The following is a 23283-nucleotide window of genomic DNA, read 5'->3' as shown; positions in this document are numbered from 1 at the left end:
TTGAATATTCTTAATTATTCATATTTCTAAAAATTCCTATATAGTTAAAAAGATTTTTAGGTTTTAAAATAATTCGTATTAACTAATGTTGGTCAATCATGTTGTATATTTTCAAATAAAAGTTTTTTCATTAATTATATTTGATTGGTGTTTGAAATTTCACTTATCTAAAAATTACTTTTAAGCTTATAAACATATGTTCATTTTTACTTTAATATTTTTGCCTATCAAATATTAAATAATAATAGAAATTGATTGAAGAAGTATTATTTTTAAAAATTTGACAATAAATAAAAAATTAAACAGAAATATTAAACACACAGTTGATAGTAAATTAAAAAACTATATTTGAGCATAATACAAATAATTACAAAAAGTAGAAGTAAATAAATAAAAAAGCTAAGGCTATTTAATTATTTTAGAAATGAGAATACTGAATTTGGATCTGTTTTCTTCTGAATTTTATTTTAATCTAGATGGACCCTATTACAAGAAAGGTACTATTTAAGGTGTTTTGCTATCATTTTCATCAGTTATTTTGGTGCTTTCTTACTTTTTTTACTTATTACATCAATATCTAAACAATTTTATTGATCCTTAATTTAGATCTTAAAGTTTTATAAGTTCTTCTAGTCATGGTGTTTAGTTGGATTAAGATTTAATTGGCTTTTTCTATTATTATAACACAAGTCTCACAGTTGAGTAGTATCAAATAATATAAAATAAAACTTATTTGGTTTATTATCCTTACTTCTATTATCAAGATCCAATAAATAATATTTACTAAACAATCAATTTGAATATAACTTAATGCACTAGCCCTTAGCTTTAAGGTTTTAGCTGCATAGACTTTTCACAGATAAGCAACTACACTCTTATTCTTGATAATATTAGTAATATCTTGTCATCACTGTATATTAATGTATATGGTTGCTTAGACTTGGATGATATAAAGACAACGATTCCTGATAATTGTGCAACTTAGAGTGAAATTGACAATGTTATAAATGGAGATGCATCTGGTATATTACTTAAACTGAAAACATAACAATATAACACTACCTCTAAAGAAATATAGACAAATTATAGATCTATGCAGATATACAGTCTATAAAATTAGTTCATTTTAAGTTCTATGAAAACATAAATATAAGATACTGAAGTAAAGTAGGGATTTCTTCTATAATCATAGCAATATTATTCTTCCCCTATCTATTATGAAACTACAATGTACAGCTTTGATAGGAATGTTTCTTTGTAAGCTGGTGTTGGACCATACAATCAAATAAATATTTTTATTGATGAAATAGTCTAATATACTTAAATAAAATATCCTACAATTACTGAGATTTTGGCACTTGTAAATAGCGTAGCCGCAATAATTATGATCATAAGATTTTTAGGTAGAATGGTTTCTTAAAAATTAATAAAAGAAGATTTTTTTATTCTAATTTTAAGAAATTTATTTTAATAGAAATGCTAAGAAATACTTTAAATAAATAATTTGATAAATAAAAGTGGCACTTTAATGTAAGTATAAAGCAGATCGGAAGAAGAAGCTTCTTAAAATAGATAATAAGAGTTAGTTGTTGATGCTGAAGAAAAGGATAACAAAACAAACTTTCTTCTACCGAACTTTGAATCTAAATATTTATAAAAGAGAGTAAATTCTAACTTTAACTTAGATAATAGTAGTTAAAAGAATAGATTATTTTTTGATGAAGAAAAAGATTAAAATGAATAATTTAGAAAAAATAATAGTATGATACAATCTTCTACTTCTCCATCAACAAATTAAGTAAAATTATAAGTACTTGGAAATCTATTAAATTTTGATAAAATTGATACCGTTTTTTAGAATGAGTCTTTGATTACATAGTAAATGGATTGTAGGACATAGACTTTATAGAAAAAAGATAGTGTGAGCTAAATTTAATTCTTGAACAATAAATTAGATAGGCCAAAGAGCAATTTTAAAGATAAGTTAAAAGGGCAAGTAAATAAAAACGATAAAAATCTTTCAGAAGCGATTTCTTAAAAATTGAGTATCATGCAAAGCAAGTCTATAAAAGAATCTTTATAAAATATAATATTTAAATTTAAGTAAAATTTTTATAAATAATTCATTAGTTTTTGATTTATAATTTTAATAAAAAAGATGCTTTAGATCCAAAAATTTCCTACAATCAAAGGGATTAAAGCAAAAATAGTTAGATAAGATACGCGAAGAAGTCTTGAAGAGTTTAAATATTTATGAGTTTTTCAAGGATATTACATTTTTAAAGAAAGCAATTAGTATGTTACTTAGTTCAGATTAAATAGCTGCTTTACAATTTGTTGGTCTAACAGAAGATTTACTTAATCTAGATTTGAAAAGAAAAGATTTAAGAGTTATTTACGAATGTAAAATTTATTAAAAATATTCAATCATTTCAAATTTATCCTTTTTAGAAGAGAAAAAAAAGTTAAACCACTTTGAAAGATAGTATTTGATATTGTAATATGAAGAGTTATAAGTTAATTACATAGAGCGCTTTTTGGTAAAATGTTAAGAAGGCAGTGATTTAACTGAAGTTGATAAAAGAATTATTTCATCAATAAATTAAAATAAATGAATATGTTAAGTTAATAGCAATAAATAGAAGGGAACCTACAAAAGGGAGATATTGCCAAAAAAACTTATTTATATTGTGGATCTCATTCATCAATATCTATTTTATATTTTTTTAAAAATTTTTAAATTAAAATAATTTAAACCTTATTTATAAATAATAAAATTATCATTTTTATATTTTGTATATTAAAATAATATTTAAAATATTTTTATAAATGGTTAGTTTATTTATTTTTAAAATAATTGCTTTATTTAATTATAAAATTAATAAATAATTTTTTATAAAAACCAAAAATATAATTTTTGTTTATTTGTAATTCCATTATTGATATTTAATTTTTAAAATATTTCTAAATTATTTTTTTTAAATTTCTTTAATTTTTAAAATTAATTTCTTACTATTTATTTTTAACGTACTATTCTTTAATAATAAAATTGCAAACTAAGTGTGAATGAATTGATATTATTGGTTAAAACTTTCATTGCAGTTTAAAATGCTTATTATTAATTATCACTATTTTTTTATATTAAAAATGGCTAACTATTTATCTATGCTATCTTACTTTAGTGATAATATTCTTTAAATTAATTAAACTTAAAAGCTAAAGAGTAATAATAATAATAATAATAAATAAATAAATAAATAATTTTTAAAAATTTAGAGAAAAGAAAACTAACTTATTTAATTTGTCTTAATTAAATTAATCACAGAAATATCAATAAAGTAGAAGTAATTATTTATAATTAATGAAAATTTTTTAGCTAGATTTATTTAGTTCTGGCTTTTACTTTAATCTAGATGGATAAAATTACAAGAAAGGTACTGTTTAAGGAGTTGCTTTATCATTAGCGTCTCTGATATTAGTCATTTCTTACTTTATTTATTTACTTGATCAATATATTAACAACCAAATTGAACCATAATTCAGATCTTAAAGTTTTATTACTGATAGTCGAAAAGAAATTTAGCTTGATGAAGACTTGATAGCTTTTCAATTTTATTACAATTCTAGCTTAACAATAAGTTAGTACGAGGCTTTGCAGAATAAAACTTATTTGGTTTTTTAAGCATACTTTTACTATTATGATCCATAAAAAAATATAAACTAAATAATAAATTTAGACATAATATAATGCACAAATGCTTGGCTTTAAGGTTAAAATTGTATAGATTTCTCTTAAATTAGAAACTACTCTCTAATACTTGATAATAATAATAATATTTTTTCCTAGTTATATATAAGTGTCTACGGATGCTTAGATTTAGATAACATAAAAACAGTGATTCCAAATAATTGTGGTTTGTAAAGTGAAATAGATGCTATTATAAATGGGTCTGCATCAGGTGTAAGCATGTCACTAAAAACTCAATAATATAACACAACCTCTATGTAAATTTAGACAAATTATAGGTTTATTTACAGCTATAGTACATCTAGTTAGTACATAATAACTAACTTAAAAGCTTAAATGTAGGAGACTCAAGTAAAGTAGGGCTTGATTATTTAAGAGTAAAAAACTTACACTTCTCCTATTTATTATGATCAAACTATGTTTAGCTTAGATAGGTAACTTTCTTTATAATAAGGTATTGGTCCATACAACTAAATTACAGTTTAAATGGATGAATATGTACAATATGTTAATGTTTAATATGCTACAATTACTTAGATATTAGCGCTGGTTAATAGTGTTGCAACAGTGATAATGGTGTGTAGAGTTTTGGGAATATATGTATCTCAAAAACTAATCAAACAAGACTTTTTTATTCTGATAATGAGAAATCTTTTTTTAGAAAAATGCCAATAAATTCTTCAAAATAATAGCTAAATCACATAGAATTGCTAATTATATATTTAAAGCTAAAGTAAAGAAGGAAATAGTAAAAAAGAACAAAACGAAGAAACAGATGAGTTCACTGATGATATTTCCGAAAATCAAAATAAAAAAGACATAGTTTTACCAAGTTTTTAGTTTAAATATTTACAAAACACATTTAAATCAAAATCATTTTTCAATGATAGCAGTTGCTCATCTAAGTAGAAATAACTATTTGATGATGAATAATAATTTAAAGATGAAGTAAAAGATACCCTTTCTTAATTTTCTCTAAAGAATTAAAGTTAAGTTTGCAATAATATGACAAATTATTCTAAAATAGATAAGATAAACTAAATTGCAAAAAATGAATTTCATCTGGATAAATAAATTAATAATGGAATATTTGATAAGGAGAAATAATTAAATTTTACCTAATAAAAATTCTTTTAGAAATAGATAGACTTTGAAAAAAAAGATCTAAAAGTAGATTTAAAAAGCTTACAAAATAAAAATTAAAAGAATTTTGGTGATGTAATTTCCTAAAAATTAAAGGTAATGAATAGTAGCTAGATGAAGTAGTCTATTTAGAATACAATATTTAATTTCAAGTAAAATTATTCAATACATATTAAATTATTTCCAAAATGTTTTTTTTTTTAAACTAAAAGATGCTTGAAATCTAAATTTTTACAAAGCAAAGGCATTAAATAAAAAGAAATAAAAAAAATCGATTAAGAAGTATAAAAGAATTTAAATATTAATGAGTTTTTTAAAGATATTATATTCTTGAAAAAAGCTGTATGTATGTTGCTTAGCTTAGACTAAATAGCTGCAATTCAACTTGTTAGTCTGACTGATAATTTTACAAACCTAGATTTAGAAGGTAAAGATTCAAAAGTTAACTATGAATGTAAATTTTTATTTATTTTGAAACACTATTCATAATTATTTTAAAACAGTAGAAAAAGTAAAATTAAATCACTTTGAAAAATAGTTTTCAGTATTACAATGTGAGTAATTGTAGTTATATTATATAGAAAAATTTTTAATTAGGTATTAGGAAGGAAATTATTTAAACGATGTAGATAAAAGAATCATTTCTTCTATTTAAAAAAAAGCAAATGAGTGAGTAACTAGCTTATTTTCCTTTACAAAATTAATCATTTTTATTTAAATCGTTTTGTACTAAGAATATGATTAATCTTTATTGTAAACTTTCATATTTTGTTATTTGATTCAAATGGTAAATTTTTAGAATTTAAATTTATTAACAATTTTTTTTTATATCTTATTTAATATTTATAATCATTTTTATTTAAATCGTTTTGTACTAAGAATATGATTAATCTTTATTGTAAACTTTCATATTTTGTTATTTGATTCAAATGGTAAATTTTTAGAATTTAAATTTATTAACAATTTTTTTTTATATCTTATTTAATATTACTAATTAGTTTATTTCATTTGAATCTAATAAAAAATTTATCAAATTTTCCTTATTAACAAGCAAAAATTTAAAAATAAAGTTAGAGATTATGTCTTTAAATTTAATAATTTTAGAATTCAAATATCTCAAATTATATAAAGATAGAAAAACTTATGAATAGAAATTGATTTTAAAATAAAAATTTAACTTTATATTTCATTAAAAAATAAATTCAGAAGCAATATACAATATGAAAAATTCATATTTTTAAATAAATTTTACTCGTTTGTTTTTATAATTTAAATGAATTTGACAAATTCATTTTTGAGGTTTTTTTAAATTATCTCAACAAATTTATTTAATTAAATTAATAATAAAAAATATTATATGATAATAAAAAATTATTATTTAAATTAATTAATTCAAAGTTAAATTACAATTTAAGAAAAGAGAATAAAAATATTATATTAAAGTCAGTTAGATAAATATGTTAAAAATAAATAAATTTTTGTTAAAAGTAATTTTATAAACATTTATAATTATAATTTAAAAGACATTTTATTAATATAAATAAATTAGCATTATAAATTAATAAATATAAGTCAAAAATATAAAGTTAATTATTTATTTATTTATTTAGTTTATCATATAAATATTTTTATTTACTTTTTTTTGGAAAATTTGTGTCTTTAATTATATCAAACCTGCAAGCTAAGGAATAACTCTCAACTTACAAATGAAACTCTTAGTAAAACTATTAAAAACTTGAAAAAATCTAATAAGTATATTAAAAGATGAATGAATTATCTATTTAATTCTTTGAATAATCATGTTTTAATTAGTCTATTTAAAGTGTTTAATCATCAAGTCATAGCATTTTAATTATTCAATTAGAAATCAATTACTATTGAAAGCCTGGTAAGAAAAATCAAAATTAACTATGTTTATTTAATCAATTTGTATTTATGTTAAATTACTTTTAGACTAAGTTTTTATAGCGCCCTGAAATTATTTAAGGAGCTGAGACTTAGTTTTATTAAGAATTTTAAGCATTGTTATCATTATGACTATTTAAAAATTAATTATAGTGATTATTATTGTTGCCAAAAGAAGGTTCGCGAAATGGGATTGATTAATTAGAGAATGAGACAAGGAGCTCTTATCCGATATTATCTTAAGGATTGTTATTGTTATTGCTATTGCTATAGCTCTAGCTACCAAAACCAGCATAAGAATTGTTTTATTCATGAAATGAGGGAGAGTGATTTTGAGAAGAAATATTGATATCCCTAACGTTATTTTGAACAGTATGATTTGCCTTAATATTTAGAGTATTCGTTACAAATCTGCTTTGTTATGGGTCTTCGCTAAAAGAAAAATTGACGTGATCTACATTTTAATTGTTACTTTATTGATTTGGAGATTAAATATTTTTATTCAAGTTATTATTCATTTCTTTGTTTTAAATTGGTTTATTTTATACCTATTCTTACTAGAAATTAAAACCTTTTTGGTTAACTTAATCATTTGTAGTTTTATTTTTCTTCTTTAAGTGACTTGAAAGATCTACAAAATGAGTTATAGGATCCTCTTCATTGTTATCATCCTCTTCTTAAATTTATTATTATCCTTAATGAAGTTGTTATTTGTCTAATTGAGTAAAGAATTTTGGCTGGAATGAAAACTCTTAGTGTAATTTAGGTTAACTTAATTAGTCACTTTGTAAACTGTTTCTTGATGGAGGCTAAATAAAATTGAATGTAATATCGTTTCCCTTTTTACCTAATTGTTGCTATTAATTTTATTACTATAATAGAACTTATTCATTAAATTAGTTTATTTATTACTGCAATGGCAAATAACTTTGCTAAATTTAACTTTGATTTTAAGTTTTCTATATATTATTTTAGTTATTATTTACAATTTTATTTTATGATTAAACATGTTATTACTGTTATTTTAACTACTGTTGGTATTATTATTGCTATTGATACAATTATTATTATTATTATTACTATTGTTAGTAAACTTATTATTATGATTATTATTAGTACATTTATTGTTATTATATCTATTGTTACTATTATTATTCTTGCTATTGCAAAAGTATCTTATTTAATTAATGCTAGTCCTACTTTTATAAAAATTATTACTTAGGAGATTGAGCAGGGAGCTTTTCTATTTATTTTGTTTATGATTAAATCATATGTTAGATAGCTTGGTCCATTTTATTGAGATATTTCTTGTTGTAAATCTAAAATTAAAAAAAAATAAATAAATTAGTCTTTTAAAAAATATTAAATTTATTTACTTATTGAAGAGCTTCTATCATTTACTTTTTGCTGTTGATGTATTCTAAAAATGAGTTAAATGTGTACTTAATGTTTCCATTATCAGCCAAATCTAAAAGAAAATTTTGTAAAACCTCTAATATGTCTGTTTTTAATGAATTAATATCAACATCTAGCACCGAGATCGTTCCATCACCATCACTATCCATTTTTTTAAATATTTTTTGGTATAAGAAATCTTAAAACTCCATTTTCACAGTATTTACTTAATTAATAACAACATCTTATTTTTTTTGCTATTCTTTTGGTTGTTAAGTTGAAGATTTACTATTATCAATAATGTTATTTACAAAGGTTTCATTAGGTTTTTAAATTTCCTTTTATCTTAGCAATCTATTGACAAGCAATTCATTATGATGAGGATGATTAAAGCTAGAACTTTAATCTTAAATTAAATTTTAATTTTATTAAATTATTTTATTTGGAGGAGATAATCTAGCTTGTAGTTCGTTTCCAGCAACTCTTGAACCAGGTAAAATAAAGGGACCGTTTTTAGATACTTTACTTTCTTTTCTGCTGTTATTTTCATAGCTCGGATTATGAATAACAGAGTTGTTTGCTTAAATTTACCCATTTGTTAGTAATTTATGGATTTAAGATATATTATGACCAGAAGGAACGTCAAAAGTTGTATTTTGCTTTTCTAAATTAGAGATATTATTTCTTATTGGAGATTTTTGTATTCTTTCGTTAATATTTTATGTTTAATGTATAGAACTACTGTTTTTTACTCTGCTCTATTTAGAAGAAGCTAAATCAGTAGATTTGTCAAGTTAACTTGTATTTTAGAAGTAATCATTGTAGCAATCATCTCTCTTATGAGATTTATCAGCTAATAAAAATAAATTAATTAATAATGAGTTAAAATAATTAATTTTAAATAAATAAAATTAGTAATCAATTATAATATTTGATAGCAAAAATTAGTGTTAATAAAGATAATTTCATAATTTATGAATTTATATCATTAATCAGAATTAATTAAAAAGCAAGCAATACTTTGAGGTGTTAAGGTTTTTACTTTTTTGTGTCTTTGATAAGACTCTAAGTCTACTTTTACTATGTTGTCTTAATTAGAGGATTTACCTGAACTCTCTTGCAAGTATTTCAATAAGCTGTTATTCTCAAGACTTTCTTGCTAATTTTTTTGATTGAGTTCCTATTGCTTTTGTTAATTGTAGAGTTTTGAGCTTATGTTAAAAGACGATTTATGACTGTTATCTGGAGAACCATTTTGCTTCATTCGGATTGTCAGTGGAACCTTATTTTTATATTTTAAATGCTATTCTTCTTGTCTTCCTTTTTGGTCTCTATCAGTTAAATTACCACTAATTTTTATTGGATCTTCGTTAACATAATTATCTCTTTATGTTTATATATTTCTTGGGCTTCTTTGAGTTTGTGAATATTGATGCTAATCAGTGTGTAATTTCCCACTATTATCTGCTTATGCTTTTTTTATATCTAATAGAGGGACTATTCCCTACACTCTTTTTTAAAGAGAACCTAACAATTGTTGTTATACTTATTAAGAAGTTTTAATACTATTTCTTTAAGAAAGTGGAGAAACTTATTGATGTGATTAATCGAATTTGTTAGAATTTCGGGTGGGAGTTTTTAACACTTTTGTATGCTTTTTTAAAATTTGGTCATCAATTTTATTTGATTTGTTTAAATTGGTGCTACTGTGAAGATTTTAAGCGTTTTAATGAAAATTACTACCCAATATATTTTGATTTACAGAAGAGGACAAGAGAGAATTACTACTCTAAAAATTAGCATTATTTGTGGCATCTATTCTGCTTGTATTTTAACTTATAGAAGAATTCATCTCTTCAATATTAGAAAGTTAAGTAGCGATATTCTTTAAATTTTTTTCTGTGTAGGAAGAAGAGGAAGAAGATGGTTAGCCAGAAGATCCTGATGTTAAAAATTTTTGTTTGCGTTTAGGAGAGAATTTAGTATTTCCAATAACCATTTTTTATTAAGCTTTTGTCAAATTATTTGGTAATAAACCTTCGTTTCGTATTTTTTCTAGTATTTAATATTCGTCTAAGAAATCGTTAGTATTTTCAAAGCTGTTGTTTTAGTGATTACTAACTGCGTGTCTCCTATCTGATTTTAATTAAGAGTTTTTATTGTAAAATTAAGAAGTAGTATGTTGAGAAGCCATGGGTGACTGATATCTTTATGATTAAGATCTAGCTCGCTTATCATCCTACTGGTTATTTTAAGAATTCAAATTACTTTAATTATTTATTGCTGATTTTAAATCTTCTCTTGACCTTGCATTTAAATTATTTTTTAGTTCAATAAATTTGTGCCATTTCTCATAATTTTCTTACATTTTTTAGTGTTGCTTTTTATTCTAATTAAGCTGTTAAGCACTTTTATCGTAATTTGTTGAAATATTTTGATATTCCTTTTGGCTTTTTTTAAAATTTTATCCGCCTTCATTCTATACCTTATGAGAATTTCTAGCCTAATAAACTTCTTAGCTGTTTAATGAACTATTACTTTGTATTTACTTTATGTCTTCCTTATTCTTGTGTCTAGATTAACTTGGATTAAAATCAACTGGATTTTTGGAAAAGTAATGATTTTTATATATTTCATAATTATCGTTATCGCTTCCCAATTAATCATCTAAAACTTCTCCCTCTTATTAAAGCAAGCCTTTTTCTACAACATTATTTCTAACTAATCCTTCTTTACTTTTATTATGACTTTTGTTCGTTGATGTAGAAGAAAATTAGTCTAAATTAATTCCCTATGCCTATCCAGGTGAAAGTGGATTATTAAATTAAAGATAGTTTTGCTTTGAAGAAGAATTAGTTGTTTAACTTTAAATATCTTCCTTCTCACTACTCTAAATTGATTATTACTAAGCATCTTATGGTAAAAATTATTCATTTTAATGATTATGCTAGACAGCTTGTCTTTTAGTTTCCTTTGATTATGCTAGGTTTATTTCATGAGTGATATGTCTCACCATGTGCACCACACATTTCTCATCAAGTTCATGCTGCTAACAAAAATTCTTTACAACTTTAATTATATCATCTCCCTAATAAACTCTAATAACGTCTGTTTGACCTTCTCCAATATCTAACTTGACAACTGCTAACAGATTCTTGGCTTGTGATATGCCTTTACTATATTAAGACTATTAGCCTGACTTATTTTATCCAATGTCTTAATTCGCAGACCTCCTTTTATTTTCCCAGCCTTCATATTAAACCTTGTCTTGAGTAATTTAATTTTTCATATTACATATAATTTCCTTTTGTTAATAGCTCAAGCTTGATTTTTTAATTGAATATTTGTTCGTTCTTTCAATTATCGACTTTAGCTTTGATTTTGTTTGTTTCTTTGATTAATTGGTTGATTGAATTATTCATTCAATTAATTTATTATTAATATAAATATATGATATATTCGTTCATTGAAATCATTAAAAATTATTAAATTTAATTCATATTCTTTCTGCTTCATTGTTTTTTGATATTTATTTAACAAATCTAACTAATTTGATTGAAATAAACAATCAAAAAACCTCAAAAACAAACAAACAAACAAAAAAAGCAGTCAAACAAGCAAAACACCTAATTAATACAAATTAATTCTTAAGAAATTTTTGCCTTAATTTTTCATATGAATCGAATATAAATAATTCAGAAATTTAAGATTTACTTTTTCATTAATCATCAAAAAATACTTTGAGTTTTTGCTAAGAACTTCAAATCAATTATCTTGCTACTATAACTCATAATAACTATTATAAAATCTATCAATTTATTTTAAAAAGTTTCTTTATCAAAAATATCAAAAAATTTGAACAAATAGTCATAAATAATTTCATTCTTTTTATATAAGCTATGCAATTTAGAAGATTAAATGAAATACAGTAAGATGCATTTGAGCTTTTAAATCAATTCCAAATCATTAAATGTTATCAGATATTAACAAATCTTAATTATAATTCTTCACTGGAGATATAAAAATAAATAATATTTAGTAAAATGTAAATTTATTTGATTAATTATCCAGTTGAAATCATTGTAAATGATAAATATTAAAAAAAAAGTCTACAAATTGCTTAATATTAATAATAATTTATAAAATTGCAAACAAAAAATAAGCTAGAGAAAAAAAATAATTTGTTTTTGTTAGTAAAATCAATTTTTCGATTTTATTTACTATAGATTTTATAATTAAATTAAAACTAAATAAATAATTGAGCTGAATTATTATTATTATTTAAAGACAAACAAATTCTGTGTGAATTATTTGAAAAATAAAAGAAAGAATTTGAAAATTAAAAAAAAGTAAATAGAGAGGTTGATTTAATGACTGACAGATAATTTGATATACAAATATATATTTATAAAGATAGATTAATTAACATTTTTTCAAATGATTTGTCTATGAATGCATGAAAAAATTAATTAATTATTAAAAATTTATTATCAAATCTTTCTATTTCTTAATTTAATTTCTTAAGAGTGGATTTTTATCAGATTTTCTATCTTAATAATTTCTATTAGACCTTTAACCATATAAAAAATTTTAAATATATGATTATATATTTACTTGTAGAATTAAACTCAAAAAATCAGCAATAAATATTTATAATTTTAATTGATTTAAATATCAATCAATATTGTGACAATAAGTTATTAAGTTTTTATTTTGTATAATACTTTGTTATAAGCTAAATTTGTTAAATATGTTTTTTTACAAAAATTTTAATTGATTCTTTATTAAAATTTAAAATCTTGATTTGGTAAAAAATCATAATATTTTCAGGAAATTAAATTTTAAAAATTTTTTAACTACTATTCTTAACCAAACATATGTTTACTTAAATTAAATACCAGACTAAATTACTCAAGATAGATTATCTGGAGCTCTTCTACAAATTTATTTGTAATACTCTCCTCTGATTTTTTTAATTTAAGCATCAATTTAATTTACTTAAAAATATTAAGGCTACTAGATCTCTTTATTGAGTCTCCAACACCTCAATATCGATATTAGAAGAGATACTATTGATGATTGCTTCAAAATCTAAAGTTTGATAGTTAATATATTCTTCCAAATCCTGGATTCTTTGTCTCGTCAAATTCAGTAATAAAACTCATTTTAAAATTTTCATAATCAATAAAGTAATAGTTTATTAATAATCATAATTTATTTATTTAATTGATAATAATATTCTTTGTAAACTATTAGAACATTTACATTAAAAAACATCAGGCTTAATATAGATTTAAATTTATAAGATTTTTGAATTATTTTTAATTTATAATTTTAATAGAATTTTTATTTTTAGATAATATTATTTGTTTTTAAAAAACATGAATTAGATTTCATTAATTTATAAATAATAAATAAAGTCCTTTATTTTAAGTTAACAATTTTTTCATAATTTAAAAATTTATTTATTTATTTATTATTTTGTTTTTTTAATTTTATTAATATGTTTTATTACTTTTTTCATAAGCAAGAAGAGATCAGATTTAATGAGGATTTTAATGGCTCGCAAATAGAATCTTTTAATAATATAATGTTTACCTCGCTGCTTATAATATTGTTTTTGTGAAATCAAAATTAACACTAAATTGCGGGAAGCATTTTAATAGAGAAAAAAAAATCAAATTTTGAATAACTTTTGTGAATAAATTTGTAAAGATTGTAAATTAACTAAAATAAGTATTGAAAGAGGTTTTCTTTTGAAGGATTATCAGTGCTAGGCCATTCAAAATTTCTGAGGATAAAATTATTTTAGAATCATTCTGGATCAATTTAAAAAAATAGAGTATATGAATTAAAATCAAGCTGATTAGCCAAAGGGATTATAGAGAAAAGTGTATGAAGTTCCAGATTGTCCTATTTGTTTAGATGAACTTGTTTAAGATTTAGCATGCGCTCCATGTGGACATGTATTCCATTAATTATGTATATTCTAAAATTTTGAAAATTCTAGTACGTGTCCATGCTGTAGAAAGAGAATGACCAGGGCAAATATAACTGGTATGAATTATGATTTGAAATGTAATGATGAAGCAGAGGAATAAATTTAAGCTTTTTATAACAGTTTGTCATAAAATGAAAGACAAAATGTTGTAGAAATTATGAATAAATTTGAAAATTAAACCAGGGAGTTTACTTCAGTTAAAAGACATCGAGATGAGTTAGTGGTAATGTGCAGAGAGTAGTAAGATAAAATTCAAAATCTTGAGAAATCTGATAAAGAATTATCTTCTACTTACAAAAAATTAGTAATTAAAGCTGAATAATTGAAATAAAAAGCTGAATTGGAAGAAAATAAAAGAAAAGACTTACAAAGTTTGCATGATAGCGATTTAGAAACTATTTAGGAGCTTAAAAAGAATTTATCTGAGCTAAGGCACATTCAAGTAATATTTATTTATGTATTTTAGTGGGTTATTTAAAGTTATTATTTTAATTGGATAAATAGATATTGAAGGAATAAATGGAACAAGGTGGAAGCAATGAACATAAAGTAATTGAGGATATTAAAAAAAATAAGCCTATTGAAGAACAGGCATAAAAATTTTATGAGATGCTTAGAATGAAGAAAGGAGCTTTTGAAGAACTGTCTTAGGAAAATAAAATGCTTCAAAGCCAAATAAAATAAATGCAACAAGAGATTGAATCTTAAAAGAGCGAAGCTAAGTTTAAAAATAACAAATTAAATGAATAAAATCTTCTTATCTCTCGACTTTAAGAAAAAGTAAAAAGATTATAAGAAGTTATGAATAATTAGAAGAAGTTATTTTAAGATAAATTAACAAATCTTAAATCTCAAATAAACTAAAATTAAAATATATTTATGAGCAGTCATAGTAATAATAACAACAAATAAAGTGGAATGATTAATTTAGATGAAGAAAATAGCAATTTCTCTATTTTTTCTATTGAAGATTAAAAACTGAATAAAAATTCTTCTTCTCTTTCAAGTAATGATCTAGCTTCTATTTAGAATCCATTTTACATTCAAGATTAAAAGAATAAAATGGTCAGTGAGGATGATTAAATTCAGTAAACAAGATAGTACTCTATGAATAACAACAGGGAGAAAAAAGAAACTGCTTTAGAAAGCATGATAAGTTAAAGCTAGGATTCGATTGGTTTTTTAAAGGAAAGCTTGAGTAAAGAAAACAGCAGCAATAACATAAATATCAATGAAGTTGACAATTAAATAAAAAAAAGAACTTTCGAATATAATTTAGAAAATCAATTAAAAAAAACACCAAAATATGAATAAAGTAAATTGTTTTAAACAAATTAATAAGCCTCAGAAGCTCCAGCTTTTCTAAAAAAAACTAGCGGATAAGGTTTATTTGGAATTGCTATGAACAAAAACTCTCTTCTAAACAAAAGCTAATAAACAAAACAAACACAAAACTGTGCTGATTAAAGCACTAATTAAAAAAAGACTTCCATCACTTCAATAAATGACTTCTTTTAAAGAGGGAAGAAAAAATGATTAAATGTAATACACTATTAAAAAATTAAAATATAAATAATAAATAAATAAATGTAAATATGAATTAAATAAAAAATCAAAAAATTAAATTTAGTTAATCTCTTTTTATATAAAATAAATATTAAATTTTAATTATTTAACTCCAAATAAAATAAATGTGTCAAATTTCTTGATTATTTTTATATAAGAAATTATTAATTTAACACTTATTACTTGAAAAATTCGTTATCAATAAGAAAGAAAAAATAAATAAAATTATTTAACTTAAAAATAAGAAAATTTAATAAACTAATTATTCTAAATAAAATATTTAAAGAAAAAAATTCGTTATATTTTACATGAAAAATTTAACAAACATCATAAAACACCTTGATATTTATTAAGAGAAAATAAATATAGAAAAACATTTTGGTTGATATTAGGAATAGGTTTTAAAAGTTCCTCATAATTAATAAATAAGTATATAAATAAATATTAGATAATGATAATTACATTAAGATATTAATGAGATAAAAATAGGAGAAATAATAAGATTGTTTATAATTTCTCCATATAAAATGATAAATAATACTAAGTAAATATAAATAGATAAATACAAAGTTATTAAACGCATTAAAAGTACTTAGAGAAATTAGATTGATATTTTTAATTATAAATAATAAATATATTTAAAGTTTAGTAGAAGTAGAAATTGTTGTTAATATTTTTATTTGTTAATTAATTAATTTTTTTATTAGTTAATTAATACTAGAAAATTTTATTGTTTAGTTTCAATGATTGGCAAATAAATTCGTCTTATGGTTTTGGTCATTTATTTAGCTATTTTCTTCTATTATTTTTTGATTTTCAATTATGTTTTATTGGTTGATGTTTGTAATGTTATTTAGAACTGGCATATTATTTGCTTGTTGAATGCTGTTGTTCAGTCTTTGGATACTTCTTTATACACTTTCTTCTTCGATTTATGAGTTTGGGCTTTTATTTGCAAGCATTTAAGCGTATCTCAACTTAAGCTAGGACATTTTGTCTATTCCTCCATTACTTACAGGAGTAGCCTTAGTCAGAGGAGATTGGTGAATAGTGGTTGTGTTTGAGATAATTTCTATCATTTTGATTATTTACTGGTCTTTAATTGGCTAGTTTTCTAAAACTTTATAGTGTTGCATTAAAACAGGGATGTCTACTGCTTTAGCTATTTAATCAATCATAGTTTTTACTGCTTTAACACCAATATCATCACTTCTTTAATTTTCATGGTTAAATTCAGAGATATATTAATGGAATTTAATGAACAAACTATCCAAGTTAACTTCCTTGATATCATCTCTCAGAACCTTTGCAAGCTTAAGAATACATCTTATTATAATAGCAATATACTTAGAATATTCACTCTTTCTACGATACTATTTAAAATTAAAAAAATTTGAATATTTCATAAATCTTTTAATGATAAATTATAAAATAATCCTTAATTGTTTTAGAATATTCTGAATTGAAAATGTTGAAAATTCAATAATTGAATTAAACCAAAATTAGAATAATTTAATAATAATTTTTTTACAAAGATGAGCAAGTCAAATAATATTTAGAGCATGTTGTTAATTTCTCCATTTTCTAAAACTCTAAGCATCAATGTATTTAATTGCTTAACTGCTTATTAAGAGTTTTTATCTTCTTTGTTTTCATCAGCTTATATGAGCTCAGTTAAGATTGTTTCAGCAACATTTTTGGTAGAAGCGGAGGAGATAGAGCAGAAGAACTACTTGGTATTGGTGATTTTAATGAAAAGATTCAAGAAAGAATTGAAAAATTCATATTGGATTTCCTTTTATTTAAGCTCTATCATACAAGTGCTCAAATACTTAGTAATTTCTAATGTAATTAAATCACTATGTTTAATCATGATTTATATTTTTTCTGGATTCTAAAATGCTTCATTCAAAAAATGAACTGTGTAGAGCTTTAAATTTATATCTTTATTTCCAAGTTTATAGAGATTTTGTTTTATCTCCAAGAAACCTTAATCTTCGCCTATTTCGTTGGTTTTATTTTCTTCTATTTATAATAAAAAAATTATAATTTTTAAAATTTTAGCTAGTTGATTACGTTTAATACTTTAGAATGAGTTGCTTTATAACTAGAATCCGTAAGCCTTCATGACATGATCACCATAAGTATTCAATAAAGCAGTAACTATATCTTAGTTTTATGCAATAGCCTCAATTTTACTAAGTGTTCCTAACTCGTTGCTTAGCTCAGAAGTAAAAAGTCCACTATTCAGAACCAATATAATTAATTCACAAAAACTACTGTTAACTTAAAGACGATTGACCCAAAATTTCATAATCTTTGAAGAAGAGCAAATCAATCTCAGTCTTTCATGAGCTGACACTATCAAATTAAGAATTTCACTGCTCTTGCTATGCAATTCCATACATAAATACATGCTTGACAAAATAATATTCAATTCATAATCAGCCAAATAGTACTATTCACCTTTTAAGCAATCAAATATCTATTCATTAAAAAATGTTTATTTTCAAAGTCAAATTTTTGAGTTATTGAAACTATTTTTAAGAAAAATATTGACAAAATATTTACTTGCTTTTGCATTTCAAGAATGACTTTACAAACCTCAATATTTCTTTATTCCCACAATCTCAAATAAATCCATTTTATTAGAATATCTGATATCTATGAAGCGCTAGATATTTTTTCTTTAACATACTTAGCTGCTTCAATCACACTAGCTGAATTATAAGAAAACATTTTCATTCTCAACTCATTAGGAATTCCAACTTATCTAAAGTTCTCTATTAAATCTTCCACTAAATCATCATGAATCGTTTCAAGAGGCCAAGGTCTTTATTCTTCCATGTCAATTCTTTTTTCTTTGAGAGTCTATGTATTTACTATTTTTTATTTAATTAATTACAAAAATTAATAATTAAATCCAAACATTTTATATTAACTAAAAAAGTGAAATTAATTGTTACTTGAGTATATTCTTTAAAAAAATTTTCAAATGTAATAATTTCAAATAATTTTTTATTAAAAAACAAAAATTTTAATTAAAAATGATTAAAAAATACTTTGATAATTGATTAGTAAATAAATATATAATTTAAAATAAACAATTTAGTAATTAATTAAAATTTATGATTTTTTACATTATGGAGGAGCTTGTTGTTGTTGAATATTTCTTGCCTGAATGTTGTTTCTATGTGGATTATAGGCATTTTGGTTGGTGTTATGTTCTATGGGCATTTATCTGTTGACGTAGGGATTGTTTTGTTATGAGTAACTATTCGTATCTTCATTTACTTAATTTGTTTTAACTCCTTGGTCAGGTTTTCCACCTGAGTACTTTTCAAAGATTGATCTTAGCTATTGAACGACTGCTGGCTTGAAATCTTTGACAGAGTCGTAGAAGTGAGAAATAGGGAATACTTATAGAGTAATTTCGAGAATTTGCTCTGCAAGTGTTCTGATTTCTTTCGTTTTATCAGTTAAACGCTAGAGAATCGGGACAGTGAATGATTTAAGATCACTTTTTAAGTAACTTTCTGAGTTTTTAATAATATAATTCATCAACTCGTTTTTAATTTCTAAGCTTTCGTATCCTAAAAATGGAGGGATAAAATTAATTATTTATTCGATTCCAATTAATTCTGCCCATTTCTCAAGTGCATTTTGTGCCTCTGTTCTGACTAAAGCTTGTTTGTCTGATAAATTTTGCATTATTCCTGGTACAAGAGTTTTGGCAAAAACCTTAGCTTCCTTTCCAAGAGCCTCACCAAACTTAGCCACAAAAGAAATAAATTGTCTGACTAAACTTTTGTTGCTTTCAGAAAGGCACTTTTTCAAAGCACTTTTAAAATAAATAATCAATGAAAAAGAATTCAAACAAATATTTAAAAATAAAAATAAATAAAATTGAATTGAATTGAAATGAAGTGCATTTAATTAAAATCAAAGTATTTTACATGACCAATTCAGATATTCCGTTTGAAGATATTTTGTAATTTGCTTATTGCAAAAGAACTTCTAAAATATCTAAACCTTCTTTTTTAGATTGTTGCTTTTGTTCTTGTATTTTTCTAAGAGGTTTTTCTAATTCTTTAGAAATATCCATTCTGGCGTTTGGATTTGAATTTTATATGCTATGAATATTGTCGTTTTCTATTTCCATGGAAGTATTAGCCTTATTTCCATTTTATGTAGATGCAGGCTATAATCCTATTTTCTAAAATTTATTGTTGTTTGTAGAGTTATTGCTTGTACCATTTGCAGCATTTTTTTTTAAGGTTGCTCCACTTGAAGCTGGCTTAGGAGGAGATATTCTGTCACTCATTTATGACCCTAATTGAGAATTATTCATTTCAGAAGACTAAAATGGCTGGACTTAAGAAGCATATTAATCGATCTTAGACATTTTTTATTGATTCAAATTTAATGTGATACTCTAAGTGTAAGAATCTGTGTAGTAACCTTTAAGTTTTCCTACTAATTGAATAGTTTTGTTTCTAACATCTTCTGAGCTGTCATCAAGTAATTTTCTCAATTGTTAAAAGAACAGCTTAAAAGTGTTTTTATATTTTTCATCTTCAATGCAATTAATTAACAAATTTATAGCATTTAATTTAGATCCTGCATTTTTATCATTCAAAGCTTCCTTTAAATCTTCAGTTAATTCATCCAAAGTAATACAGTAAAAATAATTCTTTAAAGTCTTTAATGCTTCATCTACAATAAATTGCTTTTTATCTTTGAATTTTTCAACTATCTATGAACTCAGCAATTTAGCACTCTACGAAAATTGTTTTCTAAGTCCTGATGCTAATAACCCAACAATTTTAATAGCACAAACCTAAATATTGACATTGCTATCATTCAATAATTTCTTACACATCTAAACAATAGGATAGTAATTAGTTGGAGCAAGTTTTGGAACTGAAGCAGCCTTTTATAAAATAAATAAAAAATTAAAATTATAAAAAAACTTAACTCATATTCTAAAAATATTTAAATTATTTTTAATCTAAAATTTAAAAAATAGTTATATTTTTGATTTTATTTCTATTAATTGTAAGTGGAGTTTTTTTAAATAAACAGTAAATTTTAAAAACAATTTTTAAAATAAATGTTTTGATTTAAAAAACCATGAATTTCAATTTATTTTCTATTCATTTCATCTAGTTGTTTTATCGAATAAATGCTAATTTTGTTAATTTTTAAAGTGATAATATAAATCCTTTTTTCTTGCTAGTTTGAATGAATTAAAATATTTTCTTCATTTTAGAGGCTTTTTTATTTGCAATTTTTACAATTTGAAAAATATTATTAGGTTAATTTTGAGATCCTCAATCAACCAATCAAAACTAAATTTAATTAAATTTGATAATAATTCATTTTGATATGAAATATTTATGTAGAATTTCTAAAATTTTATTTGCTCAAATTGCTTTATCACTTAAGTCATATCTCTCATCAAAATAATCAAAATAGATCACATTATATTTTAATTTTTATCTTTCCATTTTTGTGTTAGTTAAGTATTATGATCTTATTAGAATTTCTTTTTATGTTAAATTTATATATTGATACTCTAAGCTATTTAGCAAGTTAAATTCTAATTTAGGTTATAATTTTATTATTACTTTTATTAAGGCATCAAGAAGTTCTTTCTTTTCACTCCATTTTTAAGTTGCAAGGACTTTTTCTGTCCATGCTTCGTTAAATTTAGAAAATATATCTTGGGCTATGGCCATATCATATGCATCAATTTTAGCTCCTGCTTTTCCTTTACCACCTTTGGTTAACTCTTGTTCTTCTTTTAGGGCAGACTCTCTTGTAGGCTTCAAAGGTTCTTCTTCTTTGTATTCTGCATAGAACTTTTCAAGTTCTTCAAGTTACTATCTACTTAACTTATCTGTAAAGATTTTCATTCCTTCTCCCAACCATTTGAATGCTTCTTTAAAAAATGTCATACATGCTGCTTTGACACCTGAGATAGTTACTTCAGATAATTTCTAAATTTCTGGAAGGAACTGCTTGAGATAATCTAACTTTCTTGCACCGAATCTCTTTAAAATTTCTAAAACGGCTTAAATGGAACAGCACTGAACCTGATGGAAAAAATGAAAAAATAATGTTTTCAATTATTTAAAACTCTGTTTAAAATATTTTCAAATTACTTTTTGATTTTTGTGAGGAAAACATATCTTAAGGGAGTTTAAAACATCATCCTTTTGTCCTTTTTCTATGAAAATTGAAAATATTTCGTAAATAATGTCTGTTATATTTTGCTTTCCCTATGACAAAGCCTTTTCAACAGTAAGTTTAAGGAATTCTTAAGGCTCAGAAAGAGATGACAAAGATTCCATTTTCTCGCACCAAATCTAAATTGCTTGAAGACCCTTTTCCAAACAAGCAGGGTTGGAATCACTAACAAATTTAGAAAACATTGATGTATATTCACTAAAAACTGCGTCATTTACATCCTCCGTTTTCTTAAACAACTCTATTAATTCCTCAATTGCTTCTTTTCTATTTTTAAAGACAGTACTCTTAATTCTTGTTTGAAGAGGTAGCTTTTCCTATGTCTCTTCTTTTTTTGCATTAGGATCATAACCTATTAAAAATAATAAATACAACCTTAGGATTACCAGCAAAAAACTCAAAAGCAATATTCTATCTTTCTGAATTGTTTATTTAAGCAAAGCTAATATTGCAAAATAGTTAATTTATTACCTGGAGGATACTCATCTAGCACAAATTTAGTGCCTCCAATTGGCTTATCTTCGAACTCCATCAAACAATCTTAAATAATTGAAATCCTAATTCTTGCTTTTCTTTAATTATTAACTTGATAATTGATTGATTTATTTATTTAATTTTTGACTAACTATTAATTCTGCTAACATCAAAAAATTTAATTTTGCAGCGAGAAACAATAAGCAGATAAAAAATAAAGCAAGCAAGCAACAAGTAAAAATTAATTTGATTTGCATGCAAAATCAAACTAATTTCAAAATCACAAATATTAATAAAAAACAAACCAAAAGAGACCAAAATTTTGAAATTTTTTTAAATTTTTGATTTTTATATTTCTAAGCACAATTTTCGCGGGTGTCTAATTATTAATTTAACAAGAATTTATTAGACAAGCAAAATAAATGTAAATATTATTCTTAAGCTTATTCTAAAATCTAATAGAGGAAAATCTTACATAAAATAGAATAAAAGTTATTATTTATTTATCTAACTATTAATTCCCTAAAATAAATATATTTAATATAATCTTTTGATATGTTTATCAACAAATTTTCAAGTCAAATTTTAAATTAATTATTCTAATTAGCATAATTAAATTAAAAGTAGCAAACTGTGAATAAATATTTAATTTAAATTGCTTTAAATTCTCTCTTCAATAGATTTCATATAAATCTAATTTTTAATTTTTATTGATTCAAAAAGAGGTATTTTTAAATCTTCATTTTTAACCAATTAATTATTTTACATCTAATATTGAAATAATATTCAAATAGCATTA

The 23283-nt window shown here is 23.0% G+C and overlaps 5 protein-coding genes across 5 annotated transcripts; 3 read left to right on the top strand and 2 right to left on the bottom strand. All coding sequences in view use genetic code 6, as the record gives it.

The window, feature by feature from the left end:
* Positions 1-424: 424 nt before the first annotated feature.
* TTHERM_00488230 (AMP-binding enzyme family protein) lies at positions 425-2615 on the top strand (the record flags this gene model as incomplete). Its single annotated transcript, XM_001016798.2, has 3 exons — positions 425-2103; positions 2159-2403; positions 2452-2615. 3 exons carry the CDS (start codon positions 425-427, stop codon positions 2613-2615), a joined length of 2088 nt encoding a protein of 695 aa, XP_001016798.2.
* A 746-nt stretch (positions 2616-3361) lies between these two features.
* Positions 3362-5564, top strand: TTHERM_00488220 (transmembrane protein, putative; the record flags this gene model as incomplete). The annotated part of the gene is made up of 3 exons (XM_001016797.2): positions 3362-5043; positions 5104-5345; positions 5395-5564. 3 exons carry the CDS (start codon positions 3362-3364, stop codon positions 5562-5564), a joined length of 2094 nt encoding a protein of 697 aa, XP_001016797.2.
* Positions 5565-6813: 1249 nt separating this feature from the next.
* On the bottom strand, positions 6814-11609 carry TTHERM_00488210 (hypothetical protein; the record flags this gene model as incomplete). The annotated part of the gene is made up of 3 exons (XM_001016796.3): positions 9212-11609; positions 8173-9044; positions 6814-8115 (listed from the first exon to the last, which is right to left on the bottom strand). The coding sequence occupies exons 1-3, from the start codon at positions 11478-11480 to the stop codon at positions 6814-6816; spliced, it is 4443 nt and encodes a 1480-aa protein (XP_001016796.2). The 5' UTR covers positions 11481-11609.
* A 2428-nt stretch (positions 11610-14037) lies between these two features.
* Positions 14038-15728, top strand: TTHERM_00488200 (erythrocyte-binding protein; the record flags this gene model as incomplete). Its single annotated transcript, XM_001016795.2, has 2 exons — positions 14038-14634; positions 14697-15728. 2 exons carry the CDS (start codon positions 14038-14040, stop codon positions 15726-15728), a joined length of 1629 nt encoding a protein of 542 aa, XP_001016795.2.
* A 770-nt stretch (positions 15729-16498) lies between these two features.
* TTHERM_000488189 (cytoskeleton-associated protein, putative) lies at positions 16499-22542 on the bottom strand (the record flags this gene model as incomplete). The annotated part of the gene is made up of 9 exons (XM_012797800.1): positions 16499-17131; positions 17290-17783; positions 17835-18243; positions 18330-18640; positions 18899-19599; positions 19715-20691; positions 21389-21856; positions 21926-22362; positions 22482-22542. The coding sequence occupies 9 exons, from the start codon at positions 22540-22542 to the stop codon at positions 16499-16501; spliced, it is 4491 nt and encodes a 1496-aa protein (XP_012653254.1).
* Positions 22543-23283: the final 741 nt, after the last annotated feature.

This window comes from Tetrahymena thermophila, assembly GCF_000189635.1.
Source record: "Tetrahymena thermophila SB210 genomic scaffold scf_8254636, whole genome shotgun sequence".
NCBI classification, from domain to species: domain Eukaryota; phylum Ciliophora; class Oligohymenophorea; order Hymenostomatida; family Tetrahymenidae; genus Tetrahymena; species Tetrahymena thermophila.
Note: the sequence above shows the minus strand (reverse complement) of the source record. Positions and strands in the feature narration are given on the sequence as shown.